At 35.5% G+C, this 24133-nt stretch overlaps 2 protein-coding genes and 1 long non-coding RNA gene across 3 annotated transcripts; all 3 read left to right on the forward strand.

The window, feature by feature from the left end:
* Nucleotides 1-185: 185 nt before the first annotated feature.
* Nucleotides 186-2194, forward strand: LOC132123390 (uncharacterized). The gene is made up of 2 exons (XR_009426507.1): nt 186-804; nt 843-2194. It is a non-coding gene; the product is annotated as an uncharacterized LOC132123390 (long non-coding RNA).
* Nucleotides 2195-9462: 7268 nt separating this feature from the next.
* On the forward strand, nt 9463-15078 carry LOC132123392 (dipeptidyl peptidase 1-like). The gene is made up of 7 exons (XM_059533976.1): nt 9463-9733; nt 10726-10871; nt 11389-11552; nt 11704-11859; nt 12132-12247; nt 13438-13569; nt 14569-15078. Exons 1-7 carry the CDS (start codon nt 9580-9582, stop codon nt 15066-15068), a joined length of 1368 nt encoding a protein of 455 aa, XP_059389959.1. The 5' UTR covers nt 9463-9579; the 3' UTR covers nt 15069-15078.
* A 2723-nt stretch (nt 15079-17801) lies between these two features.
* LOC132123155 (ras-related protein Rab-38-like) lies at nt 17802-21993 on the forward strand. Its single transcript, XM_059533716.1, has 3 exons — nt 17802-18229; nt 19730-20010; nt 21200-21993. The coding sequence occupies exons 1-3, from the start codon at nt 18028-18030 to the stop codon at nt 21350-21352; spliced, it is 636 nt and encodes a 211-aa protein (XP_059389699.1). The 5' UTR covers nt 17802-18027; the 3' UTR covers nt 21353-21993.
* The last annotated feature ends 2140 nt before the right edge of the window (nt 21994-24133 follow it).

The following is a 24133-nucleotide window of genomic DNA, read 5'->3' on the forward strand; positions in this document are numbered from 1 at the left end:
CATTAAATCCAGTTGACTATTGTTGTAGCAATAGTATCATTATAATAAGTAGTATATGATGATAAATCATGTTGGTCACTTCCAGTGTAGACAGCCTCCTAACCAGGCACAACACGATAAAATATTAACACTTATTTCTTATTATGACTTTTTTTCTCACAGTTCTTTGATGATAGCTCACAAGAGATCTAAAAACTGAATTCTGAGATGAAGACTCAGAAATCTGAGATATAAACTCAGAATTTCAACAAGAAGATCAGAATTATAAGATGTAAACTCAGAAGTCTGAGAAACAAAATCATAATTGTGAGATCTAAACTCATTATTCCGACAATAAAGTCAGAATTGCTAGATCTAAACTCAGTATTCCAACAGTAAAGTCAGAATTGTAAGATATAAACTCAGTAAACCAACAAAGTCAGAATTGCAAGATCTAAACTCAGTATTCCGACAATAAAGTCAGAATTGCTAGATCTAAACTCAGTATTCCGACAATAAAGTCAGAATTGCTAGATCTAAACTCAGTATTCCAACAGTTTACCATAAAGTCAGTATTGTGAGATCTAAACTCAGTATTCCGACAATAAAGTCAGAATTGCTAGATCTAAAGTCAGTATTCCGACAATAAAGTCAGAATTGCGAGATGTAAACTCAGTATTCCGACAATAAAGTCAGAATTGCGAGATATAAACTCAGTATTCCAACCATAAAGTCAGAATTGTGAGACCTAAACTCAGTAAACCAATAAAGTCAGAATTGCGAGATCTAAACTCAGTATTCCAACAGTAAAGTCAGAATTGTGAGGTCTAAACTCAGTAAACCAATAAAGTCAGAATTGAAAGATCTAAACTCAGTATTCCAACCATAAAGTCAGAATTGTGAGATCTAAACTCAGTATTCCAACCATAAAGTCAGAATTGTGAGATGTAAATTCAGTATTCCGACAATAAAGTCAGAATTTCGAGATCTTAACTCAGTATTCCGACAATAAAGTCAGAATTGCGAGATCTAAACTCAGTATTCTAGGAAAAAATACCTTCTGAGATTGTGCAGCAGATCAGTGTGAGCCGACAACTGTTTGTCGTAGGAAACTTGTCACATTGTGCCTGGTTAGAACAGTGTTTAATTCATGGACTGCTATTGTAATAGAAAGTGCAATTGTGTTTTCTATGTATCAAACATCAAGATGATCAGAGGAATATGGTTTTAAAATCTCGTCACACAGTTTTGCTAAATGGCTATTTCCTCAGAGAAAATACTGTGGTCAATGTAATTCATCTTTCTCTTTGTTTACTTTTCTAATATATATCAGGGTCATATATTGAATCATTTATCTGTGTGATTTCCAGATGATCTATAACATGCATGTCATTTGGTAATAAGCTTTATTGTTTTTGCTACAGGTACACAGGAACAGCCGGAGAGATTATTCAGATTTATTGCGGTACATTAGGAAGCAGATGCGGTTTGTCAGGAAAGGCTTAAATTTCATTCGCGAGATCAAAAACATGATGCTTGAAAGATCCTGTGAAATATTAATAAATCTGCCCCTGGAAGGCGATCTCTCCTTTTTCTCTATTTCTGTTTGCAAGCTCTTCATTAAGTGGGTTTATGAACATGACAGATACATTTGGTGCATATGTAGGAGCTCTGGGTGGAATGTCAATGTTGCTGCCTATAGTAGACTCACATTGATGTTTACATTTTGCTACATTATCATGCTTGCTGGAGTACATGGGATCTTTTATTAGTGGTGAAATGCAATCATTTAGCATTTGGGCTACAGAACATATCTGTTCTGAATGTCTCGCACAAGTTTGTAGCCGAAGGACGAAACCAACTCTGTGACTCCATCTCAAGTGCTAACATCTTTTTGTGTATAATTCTTTACTCTCAAGTGATCGGTTCTATTTTTGTTATATCTATATGTATAGCTATATATATTGGGACTTGTGTTTGCTGATTCTCTGATGTAGAGATTCTGTAGGATGTTGATCATCATTGACGTGGTACTGCAGATGACTTTTGTTAACATTTGTTGATATTCCAGTTTCTTGCAGTTTTGTGGGGAAAATAAAAATGTGAGAAAATGCTTACGGCTGTATAAAAACATTTTCAATTTTCTTGACATGGAAACCGTTGTGGTGTGGTATGAAATCTTTTCAGTCATTATTAAAAACATGGAATAAATCCACCTGTCTTTGAGAATGAATTACTTTGTTGAGGCAACTTACACACACACACACACACACACACATATATATACACAGTAAATATATACGTTTTAGTATACTCATGGTGTTGAACGTTTTTTCCATTTTATCTATTTTATTTTTTAAATGTCTATATAGTTGGTAACAAGGTTCCAATAAAGTTAATAAATGTTGTTCAAATATACTGCACATTATTAATTCATAATAATAGTTAATTTATACTTATAAATAAGTTCACATTCTTCCAGTTGACATAATTTTTTTTAAGGGGGACATATTATGCCCCTTTTTACAAGATGTAATATAAATCTCAGGTGTCCCCAGAAAGTGTTTGTGAAGTTTCAGCTCAAAATACTCGATAATTCATTATATAATTTAGAAAATGGCCATTTTGAGTTGAAGCAGAAACATGCCTGTCTCTTTAAATGCAAATTAGCTGCTGCTCCCCGCCCCCTTTTCCAGAATAGGGTGGAGCCTTTATATTTACATTTACATTTATTCATTTAGCAGACGCTTTTATCCAAAGCGACTTACAGATGAGGACAGTGGAAGCAATCAAAAACAACAAAAAGAGCAATGATATATAAGTGTTATAAAAAGTCTCAGTTAGGTTAACACAGTACACCTAGCATGAGATTTTAAATAATATAATATAAAGAAAACAGATAGAATAAAAAAAGAATAGAGCAAGCTAGTGTTAGAGGTCTTTACACACACACATACAATTGCATAATTAATGAAAAAATAGAATATAAAAAGATTAGAAAGGTAGTTCGATTTTTTTAAAGAATAGAATTAGAATAGTGAGTGTTAAAGTTAGAGGGTCAAATAAAGATGGAAGAGATGTGTTTTAAGCCTTTACAGCTCGTTCGTCAAATACTCTTCCAAAACAAAACATTTGTATTTTTTTAAGGTTTTGATTATCACGTCTATTGCGCTGAAATCATGCATTTTTAAACCAATATCCGTTTAAACTTATATATGGTATATATTACAGATACAGTATATGTATATGGTTTTCTGAACACACAGAAAGCAGTTGTCATACTAAATTAAGTACTAAATTAAGTTCTCTTTCATGTCTTATTGCACTTAAATTGTCAAATACTCATAAGTTATAAAAACACAGTTAGTTATGTCTGTGAAGTTAAACAGCTGGGAAAGAAATATCAAGTTTATATTAAATAAAACTTTGCCATGTTAAAACTTAAAATGGGGGGTCTATGGGATTGACTGCCTTTTGGAGCCAGTCTCTAGTGGCCAGTCTATTAATTGCAGTTTAAGTCCCTTCCATGTTGGTTTCAAGGGAGAGACCGGAAGGTTGCTGCTTATAAAATACAAGTTTTTTATCGGGGTTCCCCATGTAAAATTCACATTCCAGGGGCTAAACATCAAGTTATCGGGGTCCCTTCAACCCACAGACATGAAAAACACCACATGCCAACAGTGCTAAAGTAGCCCAATTTTGCAGGAAAACTGGGGACTTGGCAACACTGCTAATATGGCATTGTTGCCCGTCAACAGCCAAATAAGTTTAAATTGTACTAACATTTATTTTAACTAATAAAAAAAAAAATTTTACTTTAAATTTTTTTCTAATAGAATAAATTTACATTTTATTTTGGTTAACATTTATTTTAACAAATTTAATTTTTTTGTTATTTTTAGTTAATAACTGATTGGGGGTGCATGGTGCACAGTTATATACATTTGGCAAATTCTTTTTATCCAAAGCAACAAAGCTACTTACAGTGTATTAAAGTCCTATATATTAATATCCATTCCCATGGGAATCAAACCCATGACCCTGACTCTACTGTTTGAGCTACTGTAATGTTGGTTAATGGTCACATTAAGGCAAATAAATACCTCAATAAGGAAAAGTTCCGATATTATAAGATAATCAAATAATGTGTAAAATAGTAAATCACCTTCTATACAGTGCATTGCCATTTTGTTTATTTACACATCATCTTCCATCTTATGGACCAAAGTCAGAGATATTCTACTTTATATGGATCAGCATAAGTTACCAAATGTGAATCTGCTTCAGCTTAATCCGTTATTATTGGCTGACTGGTTCAATATGATGCTGCTGAATAATGTCTGTTATTGTATTTCCCATTTCAGAGCTCATAGCCAACAGCCTCCACAATGAGCCTCATTCATCACTCACAAGCAGAATGAATTTGTGTGCGAATTGTTCATGCATCCATTCTTACGTAAATTGTGCATTGAATTGCATTCGACAATTGGGGTAAGAATAGTTTCAATTCTGCAGACAAATACTCAAACTCTGAAGCGCTGACAGACTGATGAACATATGAATGAAAGTGCGTCAGTATTATTTTCCATCACTCAAACAAATGTCTTGCTCTCACCCGCACACATGCACACACGGCTTGTGTAGAAGTGGGCGGAAGTTTCCATTATCCAGTTTTCATTCTCTTTTAAAGACTCGGAGCATCAAACACGCTTGGCATCTTAAAAAACCCAGACTCCTCTTTGCTCATGTAGCTCATGTTGCGTATATAGTTTTTTTTCCCACTCTGTGCCCTTGTTACTTGACAAATCTGAAGCATTCATGAAATACATAAGTAAACTAAACTGCAGAGAGAAAGCTGTGGACAATATTAGAAAAATCTCTCTCTGTGGAGGAGGATTGATACTGTGTTGACACGAAGGCCATCGCCTGCAGCCATTCAAAAAGATTTAACACTGTTAATGGATTTGTGCTTTATAAAAACAGATATAATTCACATATGATACTGGACAGACCTTTAGATGGAAGACTAAATCTGCCTGGCTTTGGGCAGAATAAAATGAATTGAAAACACAAATGGAAACCAAACTAGCCATGTTTCATTAAGAAAAAGTTAATTTGCTGCAGTAAGAGTTTTGTCACATGACTTCATTGCAGAATTTATTCTGTACACAAGTTTCCATTGTAGTTTATGCACACTTTTTATTGGATAAAAATGTATCTGACTCAGTTGCGCACATATGTTTTTTTATGCACATTTTTAACATCTTGGGCTTTACATGCTGCATTTTATTTTTATTTTTTTAATGAGATATCCCAAAATGCGCATATAAATTGCATTTGTGCTCCATCTGTCTGTCATTGGTTGTACAAGTGAACCATCCTTTCTAGATCAGGTGATGCACAAGAGACTTTTTAGCTACTAATTTATTTGTAATTTTAAAAGAATCTTTTCCTCAAAAGCACTGTGCTGCAAACCTGCTGCATGAACTCTTTCCCCTGGAGCTTTTTATTTTTTCTCACTCACGGATAGGATGGAGATCGTATCTCAGCAACTCTAGTTTATAGTCTCACCCAGCATGAGACCTTTATTTCACCAGCCCAGATCATTTAGCAGCAGACCAGCAGTGTTTCACTTCTGAGCTCATTTATCAGCACTACATACACACACACACGGCAAAGTCATGTGAGTCACTGAACATGCAAAGCAAAAATGGTTACAGTACGTTCAAAATACAAGACGGCACAGTATATACTGTATATGTAAAAATAAACATTGGAGTATTTAGGTCACATGACCTCATTACTTTGATTAAGTATTGATTCATAAATACAGTTCTTTGCATTTTTATTTATTTTTTTACTTTTGGCAGTCTGACCAAATAGTCTAGACAGAGATGTTAAAAATAATAGTTACTGATTTCTGGTCACTAGAAATACAGTGTAAAAAAATGTTTAGCACATTTTAGTACAATTTTAGAACATTTACATCAAATTTTCACATTTAATTCAACACGCTTCTGTTTTATTGTAATTGTTTGTGAATTGTACTATAAGTTAATCTTTTCTACACCATGTTTTTCCTGTGTAGTAGTCTCTATGGAAGTCTGTTTCCTCCATGCAATAAAAAAAGGTAATTGCAACTTTTTATCTAACAATTCAGATTTTTTGTTTATATATCACAGTAATGATTTTACTAAGAGAAAAATTACAATTGCAAGATATATAATTTTTTTTTATTGCAATTCTCTCAATTGTGACTTTTTTCAGAATTCTTGCAATCCTGTTTTTTTTTTTTTTTTTGGTTCTACAAAGAATAAAAAGTAAAATGTGACTTTTTAATCTCACATTTCTTCAATTTTATATCTCACAATTTTATATCTCACAATTCCAGGTTTTCTTCTCAGAATTGCAAGATTGTCTCTCACAATTCAGACTTTATATCAATTATAAGTCTAAATTGTGAGATACAAACTCACTTGTTTCACAAGTCTCTGTCTTTGGTTGTTCAGTACACATATTGTCAAACGCATACAGAGTAATTTATGCATAAAGGATAGTTTTATACTAATAATGCATACTGCATACTATAGAAGTAGCCTGATTTGGTGTAAGATGCATGTGTAGTGGAGTGACAGCAGATGGCGAGCTTATGTAATTACATGTGGGCTAGAGCAATGAACAGCAACACGTCTAAATTCAAGACCCCGAGATCATGTCATTCAAACACACACACACACACACACCATGAAAATGTGTGGTGATTACACTAATCACATATGAGACTGTTTTAGGCGCACACACACACACACACACACACAGAGCTGTCAATTTCAAGAGCCCTCATACTCAAGCCCCTCCACATGAGCATATAATGTAATGCTGTTGCATTTGTCTTGTCTTAAAGGCTGCTTCCTGTTTCATGTGTGTCAGTTTACTTGTACTGTGTGCTCATCTGTAACAGCAGAGCATCCCTGAACAATAATGATGGCAAATACATGCTACCATACTGCAATTTCTGCAGTATACAGTATGTATACTGAGGACAAATACTTATGATTTAATTTTAATTATTTAATACTTGTGATTATTAGTATTAACTATAAAAATTAATAACTTATGATTACAAGTATTAATGATATTATACTATTACATCTATTTCATGTCATTATTTGGTCTGTCTGCCAAGGGTTAAGATGTTGAAAAATGATAAATAACCTAAATGAGTAAGATAATGAAGTCATATGACAACAATGTTGCATAATACACCCTTAAAAATAATGTTGCTGTTTTTTGTTTTTGCATTGATGGAACCTTTAACATCCATGGAACCTTCTATGTTCTTTATTGCAGAAAAAAAGTTCTTAAGATTAAGAAAATGGTTCTTTAATATTGTATAAATTCTAAGCAGTATGCTAGTGCTCTGCAATCTCTCCTTTACTATTCCCACTTCACAAGCGTAACAGCGACAGGAAACTGCCCTGAAATCATCTTCTCATTAGTGTCAGCAGTACGGCAATGATTCAAAACAATTCTGGCAGACCAAACCCTGGTGCCGCACCAGGACTCCAAGTAAAACAGCTGTTTTAAAGTGGACACACTCAAACTCTCACTTCCTTCTGTCTTCCTAACACACACACACACACACACCTCTGGCAGTGCTGCACATCTAAATAGCCCCAGTGACTAATTCCTGTGCATTTCAGCATTCAGCGCTGTCTATTCTGGGCTGTTAGGATGGAGTGTGTGAATCATTGTCGCTGTGGTAATTGCTCCTCTTTGTCTTCCCCCACCCTCTCCGTTCTGATTGGTTAATGAGGCTCTTTAAATGCACCAGCTTGTTCGTTCAGTTGAAGAGACAGCTGAGCTCAGAGGGGGACATCAGATGGCCTTTTCTGTCTTAAACAGCTCTAAATTTAATCAGCCAATAGCATTTAGGAAAAATAATGCAGGCAATGTTTGTTGGCTCCATATATTTTGTTGCTTACTGCATCATTAGCTGTTAAACCATTAATGGGGCAAGGAAGTTTTTGTTCGTACAGCAGTGGGGCACATTACTGTTCCCAAAGGTCAAAATATGTGTTATGTTGTGTAAAGTCTTAGTGATTTAGTGTGTGTGTTTGCAGAAGCTACATACTGCTGCCTAGCAATTATATGTTCATACTGAAAATCGTTTGGGTTTTTCTACACTGTTTTTCAACCAGGTTCTGAAACTTGCATGAACTGTTCAGGGCACATGAATATTTAATGAGGCAAGCTTGACAAGTTTGTGACTGGTTATATATACTGGTTAATAGTTCAAATAAAAATTTACATTTCTGGACAATATGTGCTCATCCTCAGGTCATCCATGATCAGGATGAGTTTGTTTCTTCATCAGATTTGGAGAAATGTAGCATTGCATCAGTGTCTCAGCAATGGATGCTATGCAGTGAATGGGTGCTATTAGAATGTGAGTCCAAACATCTGATAAAAAACATCACAATAATCCACAAGTAATCCACTCCACACACTGGAGAAAGTGTTATTATGGATTATAAAATCATATTTTGGCCAGAAGCAATGGTTTGAAGTAAATCTTGATGGATTTGTTTCTTACAAACAAGCAACTTTTCGTTTACATGGGATTAATTGATGGACTGGATTGGTGTGGATTACTTATGTTTTTATCAATTGTTTGGACTCTCATTCTGACGGCACCCATTCACTGCAGAGGATCCACTGGTGAGCAAGTGATGCAATGCTACATTTCATATTTAGGTCAACATTTACATTAACTTTCTGACAAGCACACAATGTTTGTGCTATTGAAACACACTGAAGACCTTAAAGAGCAAACATTTAAGCAAATAGCTGAATCTTGTATTTGCAGGCCTAAAAACCGTTAACCTCAAATGCTTAAAATAAGTCAGAAGTGAAATGAGTAAGTTCTCCCTGGCACGTCCTTCTGTTGTTTTGCTGATAAAGCGGTTATAAAAACCCCACAGAAGACTTGTCAGAAGTGTGTGACTCAGGTTTTAAATGTCATGACTGCAAAATTTCACTTAACTAAAGATCTGTCTCCAAGGGTTTGCATATTTCTAATGCAGATATACTTTGGAGACATATTTGTTGAAAACATCATTAGAATTTAAATTCAAGACAACACTTAAGCTCTGTAACAGGATTTCTGACTTCAATATGACTGTTGTTTTTGTTGAGTAATTGTGTCACTGTAAATGTGTGTGCATGACTAGATTATATGTAGTCTATTTGTCCGTATGATGAATGGGTTTATATTTTTTTTGGTCAGTGTATGTGATTGAGTTAATGCGTGTTTTGTCTTAAGAGCTCATTATTGTGTGTGATAGAATCAAACGCGCCTTGTTTGCATGATAAATGTGTATTTGTTGGTGTGATGATAGCATTATTTCATCTGCGCGCGCTCACTGGCATGTCATGTGACTCGTGTCATATGATCGTTGCTGTATAAGTTCAGTAGCACGGGGCTGGTGAGTTTTAGTGCTGCAGGTGCGCTGAAGGACACGAAATAGTTTCCTTGCGTCCGGTCAGTATTGAACCCCGCGCTGTCCCGTTACAAATTACCGTTCGTCTGCCATCGCGATGCGCGCACTCGCCCTCATTGTTTTGTTGGCGTTCATCGGCGGGTCTGCGGCCGACACCCCTGCCAATTGCACCTACGAGGACCTGCTGGGCACCTGGATCTTTAACGTATATAATGTGGGTCAAGACCGAACCATCAACTGCTCCAGCACAGGTCAGACCTGATCAGACCATCATACGCTTTTGTCTTCCACGCGGAAGTTCAGTGTGTTACTTGAGGTCTTCACCTGAAGATCTGTGCCTTTTTAATACAGTCGACCTAATTCTAGGCGTTATTCTAAAATGATGCATTAAGGATGGCATGAAGATATACTTTTGGCTTTTTGAATGGCCTACTCTTAATAACGCTGGTACGGTGGTAGTACAATGATTAGCGTTTCTTGTACTTCGATTTATTATTTGCCATGCTACTGAATGATTACCATGTTCCATGTTACTCCCAAAACATTGATGCTGTCTGAGAGTGCAGAAGTGTAAATACTATTGTCTCTTTATGATTTTGTGTATATTGTTTACTTCCGTTGTGTTTTAAAACCTACATAACTGCCCACGAATGCTCTCTATGAAGGCGTCGTGGGTGCATCTAAATATTCTAAAAAGCATATGAAGTACATAATACAGTCTATAAAGAAAGCTCTGTTAGTATTGCTGTAAGACTTTGACATTTACCATATAACATGCTCCTATGCCATGGAATTTCCAAAGTAACTACTTTATACATTTGGCTTTTTGTATGTTCTTAGCAATGACATTATAGTTCAATATTTACCATGCTCATATACCATGGTTTTTCCAAGTTACTCAAAGAATACAATGCCAAAAACATGGTAGTACCATATTAATGTAGCATAGTAGTTTGTCAGTTTCAATTAAAGCATATTAATTGTATTTAACAATGTTGCATTAGCATTTTAATGTTGCCTGAGAGTACAAAATATACATTTCTGGTTAACACATGGTTTCCTTTTCCTATTGTGTATGTTGTCTGTGTTTTAAAACCTAGTGAACTGTCTCCAAAGGCAGCATTTGTGATCTTCATAGCACATATGATGCAGACGCAGGTTTTGAATTGTAGCCGTTGTGTTTGCATAACACCAAAGCTACTTCCTTAAGTTTCTAAATTAAACTTTGTTGACTCTTCAACAGGAAGGTCAGTGAAAACGGTCACTGTGGACCTGCAGAAGTTGTCTGTTGCTGTGGATGATCTCGGTCACACTGGCTTCTTCACTCTCATCTATAACCAGGGTTTTGAAGTGGTGATCAATGACTACAAGTGGTTCGGGTTTTTCAAGGTTAGCATGATGAGACACTTTTAGTCTTGGTTGACAACACATGACTGGTCAGATGACTGAGATTTCAAAACCGAAGGGAAATTCTGACATCAGTTTCACTGTTTTATATTGTACTGGTGTGTTTCACTTAAGAAATGTGGTATGATTTTACACATGCAATCTCTAGGATCTGAGTTCTGGTGTTATTTTAGTGTCTCTGTTATATTTTCAGCTTAAATTATTTTTAGTTTTAGTAATTTGTGTGCTTTTGTCATTTTTCTTAGTCTTTAAGTATTTCAACTTACTATTGCAGTTATCATATATATATATATATATATTTATATTATATTATTACACATTTTTTATTATATCCTATTACTACGGATCACAAGATGTTGCTGGGGAGTCACATAAAATGGTTATTTAAAAGCAGTTAATTAATAATAATAATAAATGTCTAAAATGCGGTTAAATATTGTGCATTAACAGTAACTTTACTGCATTGAGATTTTTTTTTTCTCCCTCTCTCGGTGTCTAGTATTCGAAGCAGGGTTCAGAGGTCACCAGTTACTGCGATCAGACACTGCCCGGTTGGGTTCATGATGTTTTGGGGAATAACTGGGCCTGTTTTACTGGGAAGAAGGTGCAGCCCATCCCACCTCGAATCGAACACAATCACATGTTTGGATCTGAACACAATCTGTAAGTGTGTCAGCACTCTTTGTTCTTCTCTATTGTGATGCAACTGTTCTTTATCCTGCTGTATATCTTGATAAGGTCTCGTGTGATTTCATCAACCATAGTTGATGTATTTATTGGCTTGTATTGGTAACAAACATCTTATGATCTCTAGGCTCATGAAGCTGCCATACACAAACAACATGGAGTTTGTGAATCAGATAAACTCTGTTCAGAAGTCCTGGAAAGCGACAGCATACAGTCTCCATGAGACCTTCACCATACAGGAGATGCTGAGAAGATCAGGAGGACATGCTTCACGTGTACCACGGTACACTTACTTTAATTGGTGCAGTCAGGGCTTTGTGTAAAAAAAAAAAAAATAACTGATGCCTTTTAAAACTGAGTTTGGGCTCACAAATGTCTAGTGCAATTTTAGAAGCATCTTGCACTAAAACAATAATGAACTGTATTGGAGAAATATATAAAAAATTGGTTGCAGTATAATTTGTACTGAAAATGAAGAGCAGGAATATTTAGTTTAGAAGATAAATTGTCAATTGTGATGTCATGTTGGGTTTTTCCTCTCTCTCTTTCTCTCAGACGTGTCAGACCTGTGACGGTTTCTGCTGACAGTAAGATGGCAGCCGGTCTTCCAGAACACTGGGACTGGAGAGACGTGAACGGAGTCAGTTATGTTAGCCCTGTCCGCAACCAAGGTGTGTGTGTGTGTGTGTGTGTGAAAGAGAGAGAATAAGAGGAAATACTGCAACAAAATGGTTGCTTCAATCCATGTCCTGTATTGCTCAGAGTTGAGCATGTGATTTCAATCAAAAAAACCCTTGCAATCCTGTACCACCTAGAGTTGAGTTCTGGGAATAACTTCAATATGCTACTATTGATTGATAGTGTTCACTCTCCAATCCAGGAAGTGTGTGTTATTTTAGTAATGTAGCTTTTCTTGCTATAGAACAGCCTGATAAGTGATGCTACAAACACTACCAGAAAATTATGAAGGTTTTGTCTAGTGTGTTTGGCTATTGTTTATTTTTATAGAAATTTCCGTAAACCTAATCCCGTATTTTTTTTTTTTATTGAAGTGTATAATAATTTTGAAGTAAGGTTTCCATAGAAGAACCTCTGGATACTTAAGTAAATTTCATATAACCCAGGGTTTCTTTCTGTCAATTCTTTAGGCCATTTTTGCCATTGCTATTACAGAATTTAGTGATTTTTACTTTTAATTTACTACATTTATGTAATTCATTTTCATTTTTTAAATTAATGGCTTTTTCAATTAACACGTGTGAATATTTTTTGTTTGACGTGTGCAACATGCAGTAACTACATCTTGTTTTCAAATATATTTAGTTGTGTGTTACAAGGATATTTTTGGGAAATGGATATTTTGGACTGAAGTGATTTGGTTTAAGATCCGTGGTCTCTGAGCAAGGCCTCATCACTAGTTTGTCTATTTAAAGCGCTCTTATTTCTGTCTTAAGATGTCTAACTGTCTTTGACTAAAGGTTCTGATCACATTATGATTTTTTGAAGAAAAAAAATTTCCACTTGTACCTAAATCATACTACTCTAAGGTTTACCGTCTCATCTTTTCTGGTCAGTCTTTTACTGTTGACGAGAGGAACGGACTGATTTTGTCTGGCTGGTGGCTTGTCTCTGAAATAAGTGTGAGATGATCATTTCTTCAAGTGATGGTCGACATGTCTGGAGTGGCCCGTTCCTTTCAGAGTCTGATAGCATCTCACTTTTGCTAAGAGCGCCTTCAGATGCACAGGAGGCATTTGAGGAGGAAGGAGAGAGGATTAGAGGATGGATCTGTAGGACAAAGTATTGAGGTTGTAAATTGTCATTTTTCATCTCTAAATGTTTTCCTCTCTTCTTTCTTAAGCTCGATGCGGCAGCTGTTACTCTTTCTCCACTATGGGGATGCTAGAAGCACGAATCCGAATCCAAACGAACAACACGCAGCAGACCGTGTTCAGTCCACAGCAAGTGGTGTCCTGCTCCCAGTATTCTCAAGGTAAAAGCACGTGTTGATGCACGGGGGCAAACGTTAAATATGACCCATGTCTGTGCTGAACTTCAGAGGACCTGTCTGCATATTTGCAGTTATAAAACCATGAATGTTTGCTTTTCCAGCACCCTTAGGATTATGGTTACACAATCCGATTGAGATCAGAATGGATTCCTTGCGTAAATGTTTGACTTTGGTTTCTTTTTTTTTAACTTCCTGTAGGTTTTATTAAATCAAAAAGATTTTTTTTTTAGGGATGCAAAATTGTATATACAGTACATTTTAACATTGTTTATGCATAATTTAAGCTTTTCAATGTTTTAAATGTGTAAAGTTTCAGGATAAAATTTATTCTAATTTTAGATGCATTTAAGTAACTGTCTTCATAACACCTAATGGGAGGGTGGATTGGGAGAGAAATGAACGCATGTTAAAGAGATTGTTTTTTAGTGAAATTATTATAGTTAACAGCAGTTTTAGAATATAAAAATATGTATATAATTTGTGCATGTATGTTACTACCAAAACAATCTGTTCTGATCTGTCAGTTTAATTTATTCATTTTACTTTTATTCATTATTTGATTTATAATACTATTATTTGTTATATAAATGACTAATAAATTATAGAAATATTATAAATTATGTAATCATTTAATTAGAAGCATTGGTGTCATTCCATTGATATTTTACTTTTAAGATACTATTACTACATGTTTTTTTTGTAAATTTAGATCATTTATTTTTTCAGTTGTAGTTATTTTGAGTACTTTAACTTAAAATAAAATAAAATGAGTAGTGTTGCCTTGGGAACTTTATTATTTTATTATATTATTAGTTAACATTTCAAGTAATTAATGTCTTTACATTTTAGGTAATAATTATAACCCTAGTTCTTCAATTCTTTCTTCCACCTTAAATTTTGCAATTAAATGGATGTTCTGACATTAACATTTTGGATTTTTTTGCGTCTGTATTTCAAATGATTTTGATGTCTTTTGTACAGGTTGTGATGGAGGTTTTCCGTACCTGATTGGTAAATACATCCAGGACTTTGGTATTGTGGAGGAGGATTGTTTCCCGTACACCGGGGATGATTCTCCCTGCAAAGTACCTGAGAAATGCACAAGGTACTACGCCTCTGATTATCACTATGTGGGTGGGTTTTATGGCGGCTGCAGTGAGGCGGCCATGATGCTGGAGCTGGTCAGGAATGGCCCCATTGGCGTGGCCCTGGAGGTCTACCCAGATTTCATGAAATACAAGGAGGGCATCTACCATCACACTGGCCTCCGTGACTCCAACAATCCATTTGAGTTGACCAATCATGCAGTGTTGTTGGTGGGGTATGGGAAGTGCCATAAGACCGGCGAAAAGTACTGGATCGTGAAGAACAGCTGGGGAACCGGATGGGGCGAGAATGGGTTTTTCAGAATCCGTCGTGGAACGGATGAATGCGCCATTGAGAGCATTGCTGTAGCTGCTACACCAATCGCCAAACTTTAGAGAGCATAGACGAATTGGTCCGTTCAAACAAGCATGGTTGGGTGAAATATTTCGAAGTATTTTGATAATGGCAATTCTGAAAACTGTAAAACACTGCTGTTCTTTTTTTTTTTTTTTTTTTTTTTTGTGAAAACCGTCTTTTCCCATGACCTTCAGCAGACAGGTTAAGTGATCAAAGAGGCCATGAAGATTGAACTTCAGAATATTTCTCCCTTTCAGGTTTCTTTTTGTAGCAAACAGTTTGAACATGTGAAGTTACAAGTCTCTATAGATTTGATTCACTCTCGTTTCGCAATTCATCATACATTATGAAGCTTAAAACTAACTTTATTTTCGCTTCAAGGTCTTCACCTTGGTCTGGTTTCATGGGAGTCTACAAAGCTTTGTCTTTCTCTCTCTTGCTGGCCTCTAGGGAATGTATATTTCTTCAGTGCCTTTTACTGCTTCTGTTTTTGGTGGGGTCATTTAGTTTCTGCTTCTTCAAATTCCCCAGTAATCATCTTCCTCTGAGCCACCTGATTCTTGGGTCACCAACTCCTCCAATTGTTGCCCTTACCCAAAACCACCCCCATCTAGAATGTAGTTTTGGTTTTAAATTGATCTATTTCTTAATTTGTTTGTTCTTTTACACACAAAGTTGTCCTGTCCTTTTTGTACTATTCGTGTGGATTTCCACAAGGACTGTGTAATCGAAAACAGCATTATATATATATATATATATATATATATATATATATAATTTTTTTTTTTTTTTTTTTCTCTCATGTTATACGTGTGCTAATGAAAGTAGAGTGTCTTAAGGTCCTGCGACCATGCCTCGGCTTCTTAAAATAGTTTTTTTTTTTTTTTTTTTGAAAAAAGGGATTTCAGATTTTCATTGATCCATGTGAGCTCTGAAAGTCACATTTGTACTCTGCTTCCTCAATTTTTATACCACTCTTTTATTTGGACAGAGTAATTTTTTATTCCGAGAATATCAAGTTGGCAGTTATTCTCAGGAAAATCAGTACTTTTGGTTTAAAGAACGACACTTTATCAATAGCAGTAGACTAAAGGGATGTGTATGTATATTTTGAGTCCTTTGCCAACAGTTAAGCTTCTCAAGACCATATGAATCCAATGATTTTATCATAAAATCTTTGAATTTTTTTTTTTTTTGTGTGTGTTTGCTCCTGTATGTAATGATTTTAATAAAGTTGCTTTTTAAGGTACTTTTGACCTCCGGTGTGCTTGACTTTATTTTTACTTTTTTGTAGCCTAAGTGAAAAGCGCATTAGTATAAACTTGTTCTGTAAATCAATTTCAGTTATTTTTAAGTTCAAGTGAGTGTCTGTCATTTGAGATGTAATGCACCTGACATTTGTCATAACTACAGCATCAATGATCTCTGGGTACACAATTGTTTAAAGCTTAAAGGAACTGCTTGCATCAGAATTAGTTAAGTCATTGTTCTCTTGTCTCATATAACCAATCCAATGCATTTTGCACTGTTTGAAGGAAGCAATTTAAATTTACAATGACTGAAACCCCTTACAAAACTGTGCTGTGGTGGTGCCATGGGACTAAATGATTACTATATAACTGTATAAACTGGGTATTGAAAATTACTTCAAACCATACCATGGTATCATGGCTCCATGATACAATGTCCAAAAGTGTGTGTGTGTACTTACAAATTTGCACCCAAAAGTGAGCTAAACCTGTCGGTACTCACCAAAATCTTTTAGGGTTGTTGACATTTGTAGAAATGGTGTAAAAAAAAAAAAAAAAATAGTTTTTTTCCCTTGTAGAAAAACAGAAGTGGTGTACTAAGTCTATGTAGTGTCCCCATTTAGATAGCTAAATGTGTGTGCGTATTTTCTGACAATTTCAGTACCAGGTTTAACATGTTATATTTTTACAGGGGTTCTCAAACTTTGTGGGACCCCCTCATAATTTTATATATAAAATTTTGGGTTCAATTGTTCAATGAAATCGTAGTAATCAAAAACCACATCTAATGAGCTTAATAAAACATAAAATGTAACAATTCATGTATTAATTTATTTGTACAAATATAGGGCCCTATAAAATTATATCTAAGAAATTCTGTGTTGCCTGTTTAATTTTTTCTGGATGTATGATTTAATACAAATTTATAATCAAAAACAGTAGTAACAAGATGAAGGCATCAAAACATTAACTTTCAACTACTTAACTCGTTACTTGTACTGTGCTGCACAACATGTTTACTGTTAAAACTTAAACACGGAAGAACATTTGTGATTATTCCTATAAAAATAAGTTATTATTATTAACTTTGAGACGTGCATTCTATTGCACAATGGTGATATATTTCTATTAAAATATATTCAGGTTAAATCTGACTTTTATTTTGATGGGTTGTCGTAAAGACCTTTGATTTTCTCTAAGTGTGTGTGTGTAATATGATTTCTCAAATGAAATGGTGAATTGTTTGTTTAGTGAAGATGAAGTTCATGTAATGTCCTCCTATAGTGAGGTCTACCCTCATGTAGACATGAGATTATTTCGCAGACCCCACTTTGAGAACCCCTTTATTTTTAGGATAATCAGTGTAAATTTACAATAGGCCTTACATTTAAGTCTAGTCTTCGCACAGTTTTGAGACCTTTACCACTGAAACTGCTGATGAAAACATGTCAGTTGCTGAAGGCGTTGATCATGCGAAGTACATTTCACAGCTGTTCTATCTGCTAGCCTACTCTTTGTTAGCGTTTAATCTAACTGAATAAATGATCTTTTTTGCCAACTGTGATTACCATACCGATGATGAAGTATCAACAGATGCTCAGCCCCTCCGTTTTCTCACGTATCTGGTCTCATGCTCGACTGACGAGTCACAAGTTGTGCTTTTCTCTCTGCGGGGCGTTTCTGTTTCTCCCCTCAGAGTCTGACCGCGGATCACACGCGTCCATGATCGGCTCCGTCTCACACAGACATGCAGAACCATCACCTGAAGGAGCACTTGTATAAAATCCTGGTGATCGGGGATCTGGGTGTGGGGAAAACCAGCATCATCAAGCGCTACGTGCACCAGAACTTCTCAGCGAACTACCGCGCGACCATCGGCGTGGATTTCGCGCTCAAAGTTCTCAACCTTGAACAGGAGACCGTTAGACTGCAACTCTGGGACATCGCCGGTAATTTACACTTTAAAAAAATATATTCTTCAGATTTTTTTTATTTTCTTTTTTATATAAACTATTCTTCTGTGCCTAAGATTTGTTTAAAATTGATTATATATATATCAACAACAATAATATAAGCAAAATAATGACACAATGAATTTTAGAAATATATTCATTTGTATAATATGTACAGCCTTAGACACTGACTATGTGCGTATTTTTAACTTGTGAAAGTTCATAACTTGTATAATATTTGATAGATTAAAAGATAGATAGACACACACACACACACACACACACACACACACACACAAAGGCTTTATATAACTTTCTTATGTTGTTATTTCTTATGTTGTGGATCAAACGTATTCAAATATGTCGTAATCTAATTACGAAGCCGCGTTGTTTTACTCTCTCTTGAATAACGTTCCTCAGGCGCGCGCTCGCTATGCGCGGTCATGTGTTCGGCGCTCATGTGAGGGAGATTTCCACCTAAAAAACACAGAAGGAAAACAGGAACGTTGTTGTAAATAGATTAAATGAGCAGAGACATCAGACAGGAGCGTGATTTGCCAACTCTATTACAGAGGTATTTGGGCACTTAAAACGTTTACATGACTGAATGTCATTCCATTTGTTATCAAAAAGCCATTTACAGTAAAGAAAGCATAATTTATTTGGTTTTAAATGGAAACTATTTATCTCTCTGCTGTCGCACTCGTTTATAATGGACGTCTCACTACCCAGATACAAAAATGTGTTAATTCTGAAATTATTTCCGTATATTTTTTAAGTTCTATAAGTATAAATATCTATAAGTTTTAAAAGTTTTCTTGTTTATGGAAACATTAAGGGAACATTCCATTTTAGAATTTTGCAAACATTATGGAACGTTACTTTTTAATATTCTCTGAATATTCTAAAACAAATAGCAACATTTAAAAAACTTTCAACTACAGTGAATCTGAAAAGAAAGAAAAAAAACCCATGAACCATGTAACAGATAATGGTTGTGTGCTAACATTTTTAGAATGATATTAAAGACCACATAATTTGAACAAAAGTTCTTGGAAGAACTTTATTCTTAACTTGGTGGCTGGGTAGTTTCTCCTCATAGTTTCTCACTTCGCGTCTCCAGGAACTTCTGACACTAATCCTGAGCACTGAGCTTTAAGTTTAACGGCATGAAGCTGGAGCTCAGTGGAGTTGATCACTTCGAGCCGTTGGAATGTGCTTTTCCTCATTAACAATATCCAGGCTTTAGTTCTGACCCTTGGAAATGTGTACAAGAATCTCAAAGTATGATCACGTGGATCAAAAAGAAAAAGAAAAAGCAAAGAGACTGTGGTTCTAGCTCATTCGCCCAAGGCTTCAGCTGAGGATAAACCTCTCATTGTTGTCTTTGAGTTCTGCCGTGATCATCATGAAGTCACGGTGAAATGTATGTATGTTCATGACCTATCTATAGCTTTATCTGTCATGTGGTTTGTTCTAAATCATTCTCTTCCGTAGGCCAGGAGCGTTTCGGGAACATGACGCGGGTGTATTACCGAGAGGCCATGGGAGCCTTTATTGTTTTTGACGTCACACGGCCATCAACATTCGAGGCCGTGGCCAAGTGGAAGGAGGATCTGGATGCCAAGCTGAGTTTATCCAACGGCAAACACGTGGCGGCCGTATTGCTCGCCAACAAGTGCGATCAGGGCAGAGACGTTCTCACCAACAATGGCATCAAGATGGAGCAGTTCTGCCAGGAGAACGGCTTCGTGGGATGGTTTGAAACTTCAGCCAAGGTACTTGTACATGAATCATCTCAAATCACCATCAGTTTTCAGATATTCAAGATCAGTGTACACAGAGGTTAAAAGGTCACGTGAGAGGTCACGGTGAGGATAAAGAGTAAATATGATTTCTTTGTTTATTTTTTATTCCATGGCAAAATAAATAAATAAAATAATTGTGAGGTATAAACTCGCAATTTTGAGAATAAAAGGCAGGATATAAACTCAGAATTGCACAATACAAACTCAAGATATTAACACTCTGTTCTAATAATAAAAGTCTGGATTGTCTTAATTGCAAGAAAAAAATCACAATTGTGAGAAAAAGTTGCCTTTTTATTCTGTGGTGAAAAAAAACACAGAATTGTGTGTTTTTATCTCATAATTCTGAAAAAAAAAAATTCTTGCGGTTACAAGATTGCACAAAAATTAAGAATTGCTAGATAAAAAGTTGCAATTACCTTTTAATTTTTACATTTAATTTTTAACCAAGAGATTACAATTCTGTTGCATTTACTCACCCAGAAACTTGTGGTCAGACTCCTCAGATGACAAGGTTAAAATTCTCAAATTTCATTTATATTTATTAATTGTTATAAGAATCTATACTACTGTTCAAAGGTTTAGTTTCTGTTACATTTATCAGAAGATTTTTTCCAAAGTGACTTACATTGCATTCAGGCTATACAATTTTTTATTTTTACCAGTATATGTTTTCCCTGGGAATCAAACCCATGACCTTTTGCACTGCTAATGCATCGCTCTACCACTGAACCATAGTTAACGTTTTTATTGTTTTTGAAAGAAGTCTTTTCTGCTCACCAAGGCTGCATTTTTTATGCAAAATACAGTAAATACAGTAATTTTGTGAAATATTATTATGATTTAAAATAACATGTTTCTATTGTAAATATATTTTAAAATGTAATTTATTGCTGTGATCAAAGCTGAATTTTCAGCATCATGACTACATTTGTAGTGAATCAGGTGTGTTTGTGTGTGAAGATTATCAGAGCTGACAAAACCGCTCACACACTTTCTGCTGACTCACAGTCCTTCGGCTACAGTATGTCATGAATATTCACGAGCTAATTAATGCAGTCACAGCCAGAGACGAGGTGTGTGAACACTGACGGGATCTCTCTCTCTCTCTCTCTCTCTCTCTCTCTCTCTCTCTCTCTCTCTCTCTCTCTCTCTCCAGGAGAACATTAATATAGATGAGGCCGCACACTGTCTGGTGAAGCACATTATAGCTAATGAGAATGATCTGCTGCAGTCCGAGGTTGCAGACACCATCTCGCCGCAGCAGGAGACCAGCCGAGGAGGAACCTGCTCGTCGTGTTTCAGGTCCTGAAGAAGATCTCCAGAGGCTCTCTGAGGAGCGCCTCTCCATTCAACCTCATCCTGGTTCTTTCAGGTCTTTCCATTGGGTTTTTTTTCTCTTCCCATCTCATTCACGTCTCCTCTCGACTCTGTTTATCTGTGTCAGTGCCGGAGAGGCAACCCTGTCGCCTTGTCTCGGTTTCTATGATTACAAGCCTTATCGAACACTTTGCAGATCAGAACATTTTTAAGGGAAAGAGACAATGTTGAGAAATTCATCTGCAAAAACTTCACGAGAACTTCAGGTTCCTGCAGAATCAAAACCCTGAAAGGCCAATGCTGCGTTTTACCGTCCATTCTTTCATTTTATTATCATTTCGCTGACCTACTTTGCTGTTAATTCATAGTTTTACTTACAAACAAAAATCAGCTGAATAAGCAAAGCCAACAAATTAAAAACGTTATGAGTAAAGTGAAACTGAAAGTGAATTTTCCATAATTTTTGTCAAGTCAGCCGAAGTCATTCAGCTTATGAATTATTCAGGTATGATGAATTTGAACATTTCTGGTTCAAAATGTGCAGTTGCAGATTTTTCTAAAACAGTGTTTCTGAAAGTAAACAGAAGAACCACGTAAAGGACATTTAAAGACTAAAATGCAAGGAAAACAATATGTCAATATGGTGTCTAACTGTAAATGTCTTGTATTCACAACCCTTCAAACTCTGAAAATACAACTTTACACAGATCTGCATTCATTTCTTGACTTCTGCTCCTAAACACTAAAATATGGAAATCACTTTTAGTGATCCTTCTGATCACACTGAAAAAAGTGCTTGTTTTCCAGTGCTAATGTCTGAAGAGTATTAAATCAAGATACATTTACTTCTGTAAGTCTTGTTTTAAGAAATTGATCCAAAATAGGTTATCTGCCAACACCTGCCAATGGGCTCAGAAAAATCAGCTTAATTCAAAGGGAAAACAAGTTTTCATTCCTGAATGACAGATACGTATTTGCTTGCTTTAAACATCAACTCACTTCATTTTACTCAATTTCTTCATATGAAAAAACTTCATATGTCTGATTTTTTGTTTTTGCAATGCATGCAATATTAATGCTGTAACTTTATTTTTTGCTTGAATTAAGGCCTTATTTACATATACATATTTTATTAGAGCATATATTATGATGACCTGTAAATAACCCTCTATTTACCCAGTATACAGCAGAAAGGTTCAGAGTTAAAGTATTAATAAACATAATCTTTAATAAAGTGTGTGTGTGTGTGTGTGTGTGTGTGTGTGTGTGTGTGTGTGTGTGTGTGTGTGTGTGTGTGTGTGTGTGTGTGTGTGTGTGTGTGTGTGTGTGTGTATGTGTGTGTGTGTGTGTTCCCTCTGCGGTTGTTTTTCTCTCTGCTGCTGGGATTTGAATGTGTTCATGTTCGGCGAAATGCTGCATGATTGTGTCTGAGGTTATTTATTAGACTTTGTTGTATTATTTAAAAGCAACGTTTGTGCAATTAGCAGGAGCAACAGGAGCCTCTAGAGATGCTTTTACACAAACATCAACTCATACAAACCTCTCCAGAAACAGTTATTGAACCCTGCAGTTTTTGATTATATAATGTGTATAGATAATATCTATGAATATCTACTATTACAGACAATTGGCCAGATTCACACACACAAACACACACATATACACACACACACACACACACACTCACACACACACACACACACACACACACACACACACACACACACAAAAGAAGTTCCTAGTTACAGGTAACCCTAACATCAATACAGTATGTTATTTACAATGATTTTTAGGAATTTAAATTCTTCTGAAGTTTCGTCTTTAGATCAGTCTTCAGGAAAAAGACAACATTTGAAAGAAACGTCAAAAAAATTCTAAATTAAAAAAAAAACTAAATTTTAAATATTCTAAACATATAATAAAGCAGTTAAGAAGAATTTCATTCTTAAGAATGTTTTGTGAATCCGACACAACAAACTTCTCAGTTTGATTTAAAACAATAAGAGATGCATTTATTACAAAAGTTCATTAAATGTTAATCATATCATACCAAGTCTGTACAGGTAAAAAGCAGAAATGTAAAGAATGTACTTTTAAGGCATGTTAATTCTTAAGTGTAATTTTTTTTTTAAATGTTAAACTATGTGACCCAGTAAAAGATGCAGAGAGAAAAATATTTGGGCCTAAATTGAAGACTTATGTATGTGAATTGCATACAATTTCCATCCATTTGCACAGTTTCATAAATTTATAAACATGATGTACTGCAAATTTGCAATTAAATTGTCAGATCTCTGTAACAACACTAATAAACTGAATGTGTTTAAAATACACAATAACTGGCTTTATATATTTATGATCAATAAATCCCATGTAACTAATTTTTAGCCATTTTTTAAAACCAAGTTGATACTTCATATGCTGATTCTAAAATATGATGAAATAAAATGCCATAATTTCTTGAATGCGGAAATCTTTCCTGTTTTATTAATGTATGACTGTCAAATATGCATCACATTAAGTTGATTCGTTTATGTTAAAACTGTGCGATTAAAAGGCTGGAGATTTTATATACAATTCAAATACATCTTCATCCATCCATCCATCCATCTTCTTCCACTTATCCGGGGCCGGGTCGCGGGGGCAGCAGTCTAAGCAGAGAACCCCAGACTTCCCTCTCCCTAGACACTTCCTCCAGCTCTTCTGGGGGGACACCGAGGCGTTCCCAGGCCAGCCGGGAGACATAGTCTCTCCAGCATGTCCTAGGTCTTCC

This window comes from Carassius carassius, chromosome 41 (genome assembly GCF_963082965.1).
Source record: "Carassius carassius chromosome 41, fCarCar2.1, whole genome shotgun sequence".
Classification (NCBI taxonomy): Eukaryota; Metazoa; Chordata; class Actinopteri; order Cypriniformes; family Cyprinidae; genus Carassius; species Carassius carassius.

Excerpts from the sequence above, each read along its gene's own strand:
- LOC132123392 (XM_059533976.1), top strand. The coding sequence starts at position 9,580 with ATGCGCGCACTCGCCCTCATTGTTTTGTTGGCGTTCATCGGCGGGTCT. Across the intron at positions 9,734-10,725 it reads CATCAACTGCTCCAGCACAG|GAAGGTCAGTGAAAACGGTC; the intron begins GTCAGACCTGAT and ends ACTCTTCAACAG. Across the intron at positions 12,248-13,437 it reads TAGCCCTGTCCGCAACCAAG|CTCGATGCGGCAGCTGTTAC; the intron begins GTGTGTGTGTGT and ends TTCTTTCTTAAG.
- LOC132123155 (XM_059533716.1), top strand. The coding sequence starts at position 18,028 with ATGCAGAACCATCACCTGAAGGAGCACTTGTATAAAATCCTGGTGATC. Across the intron at positions 18,230-19,729 it reads GCAACTCTGGGACATCGCCG|GCCAGGAGCGTTTCGGGAAC; the intron begins GTAATTTACACT and ends TCTCTTCCGTAG. Across the intron at positions 20,011-21,199 it reads GGTTTGAAACTTCAGCCAAG|GAGAACATTAATATAGATGA; the intron begins GTACTTGTACAT and ends CTCTCTCTCCAG.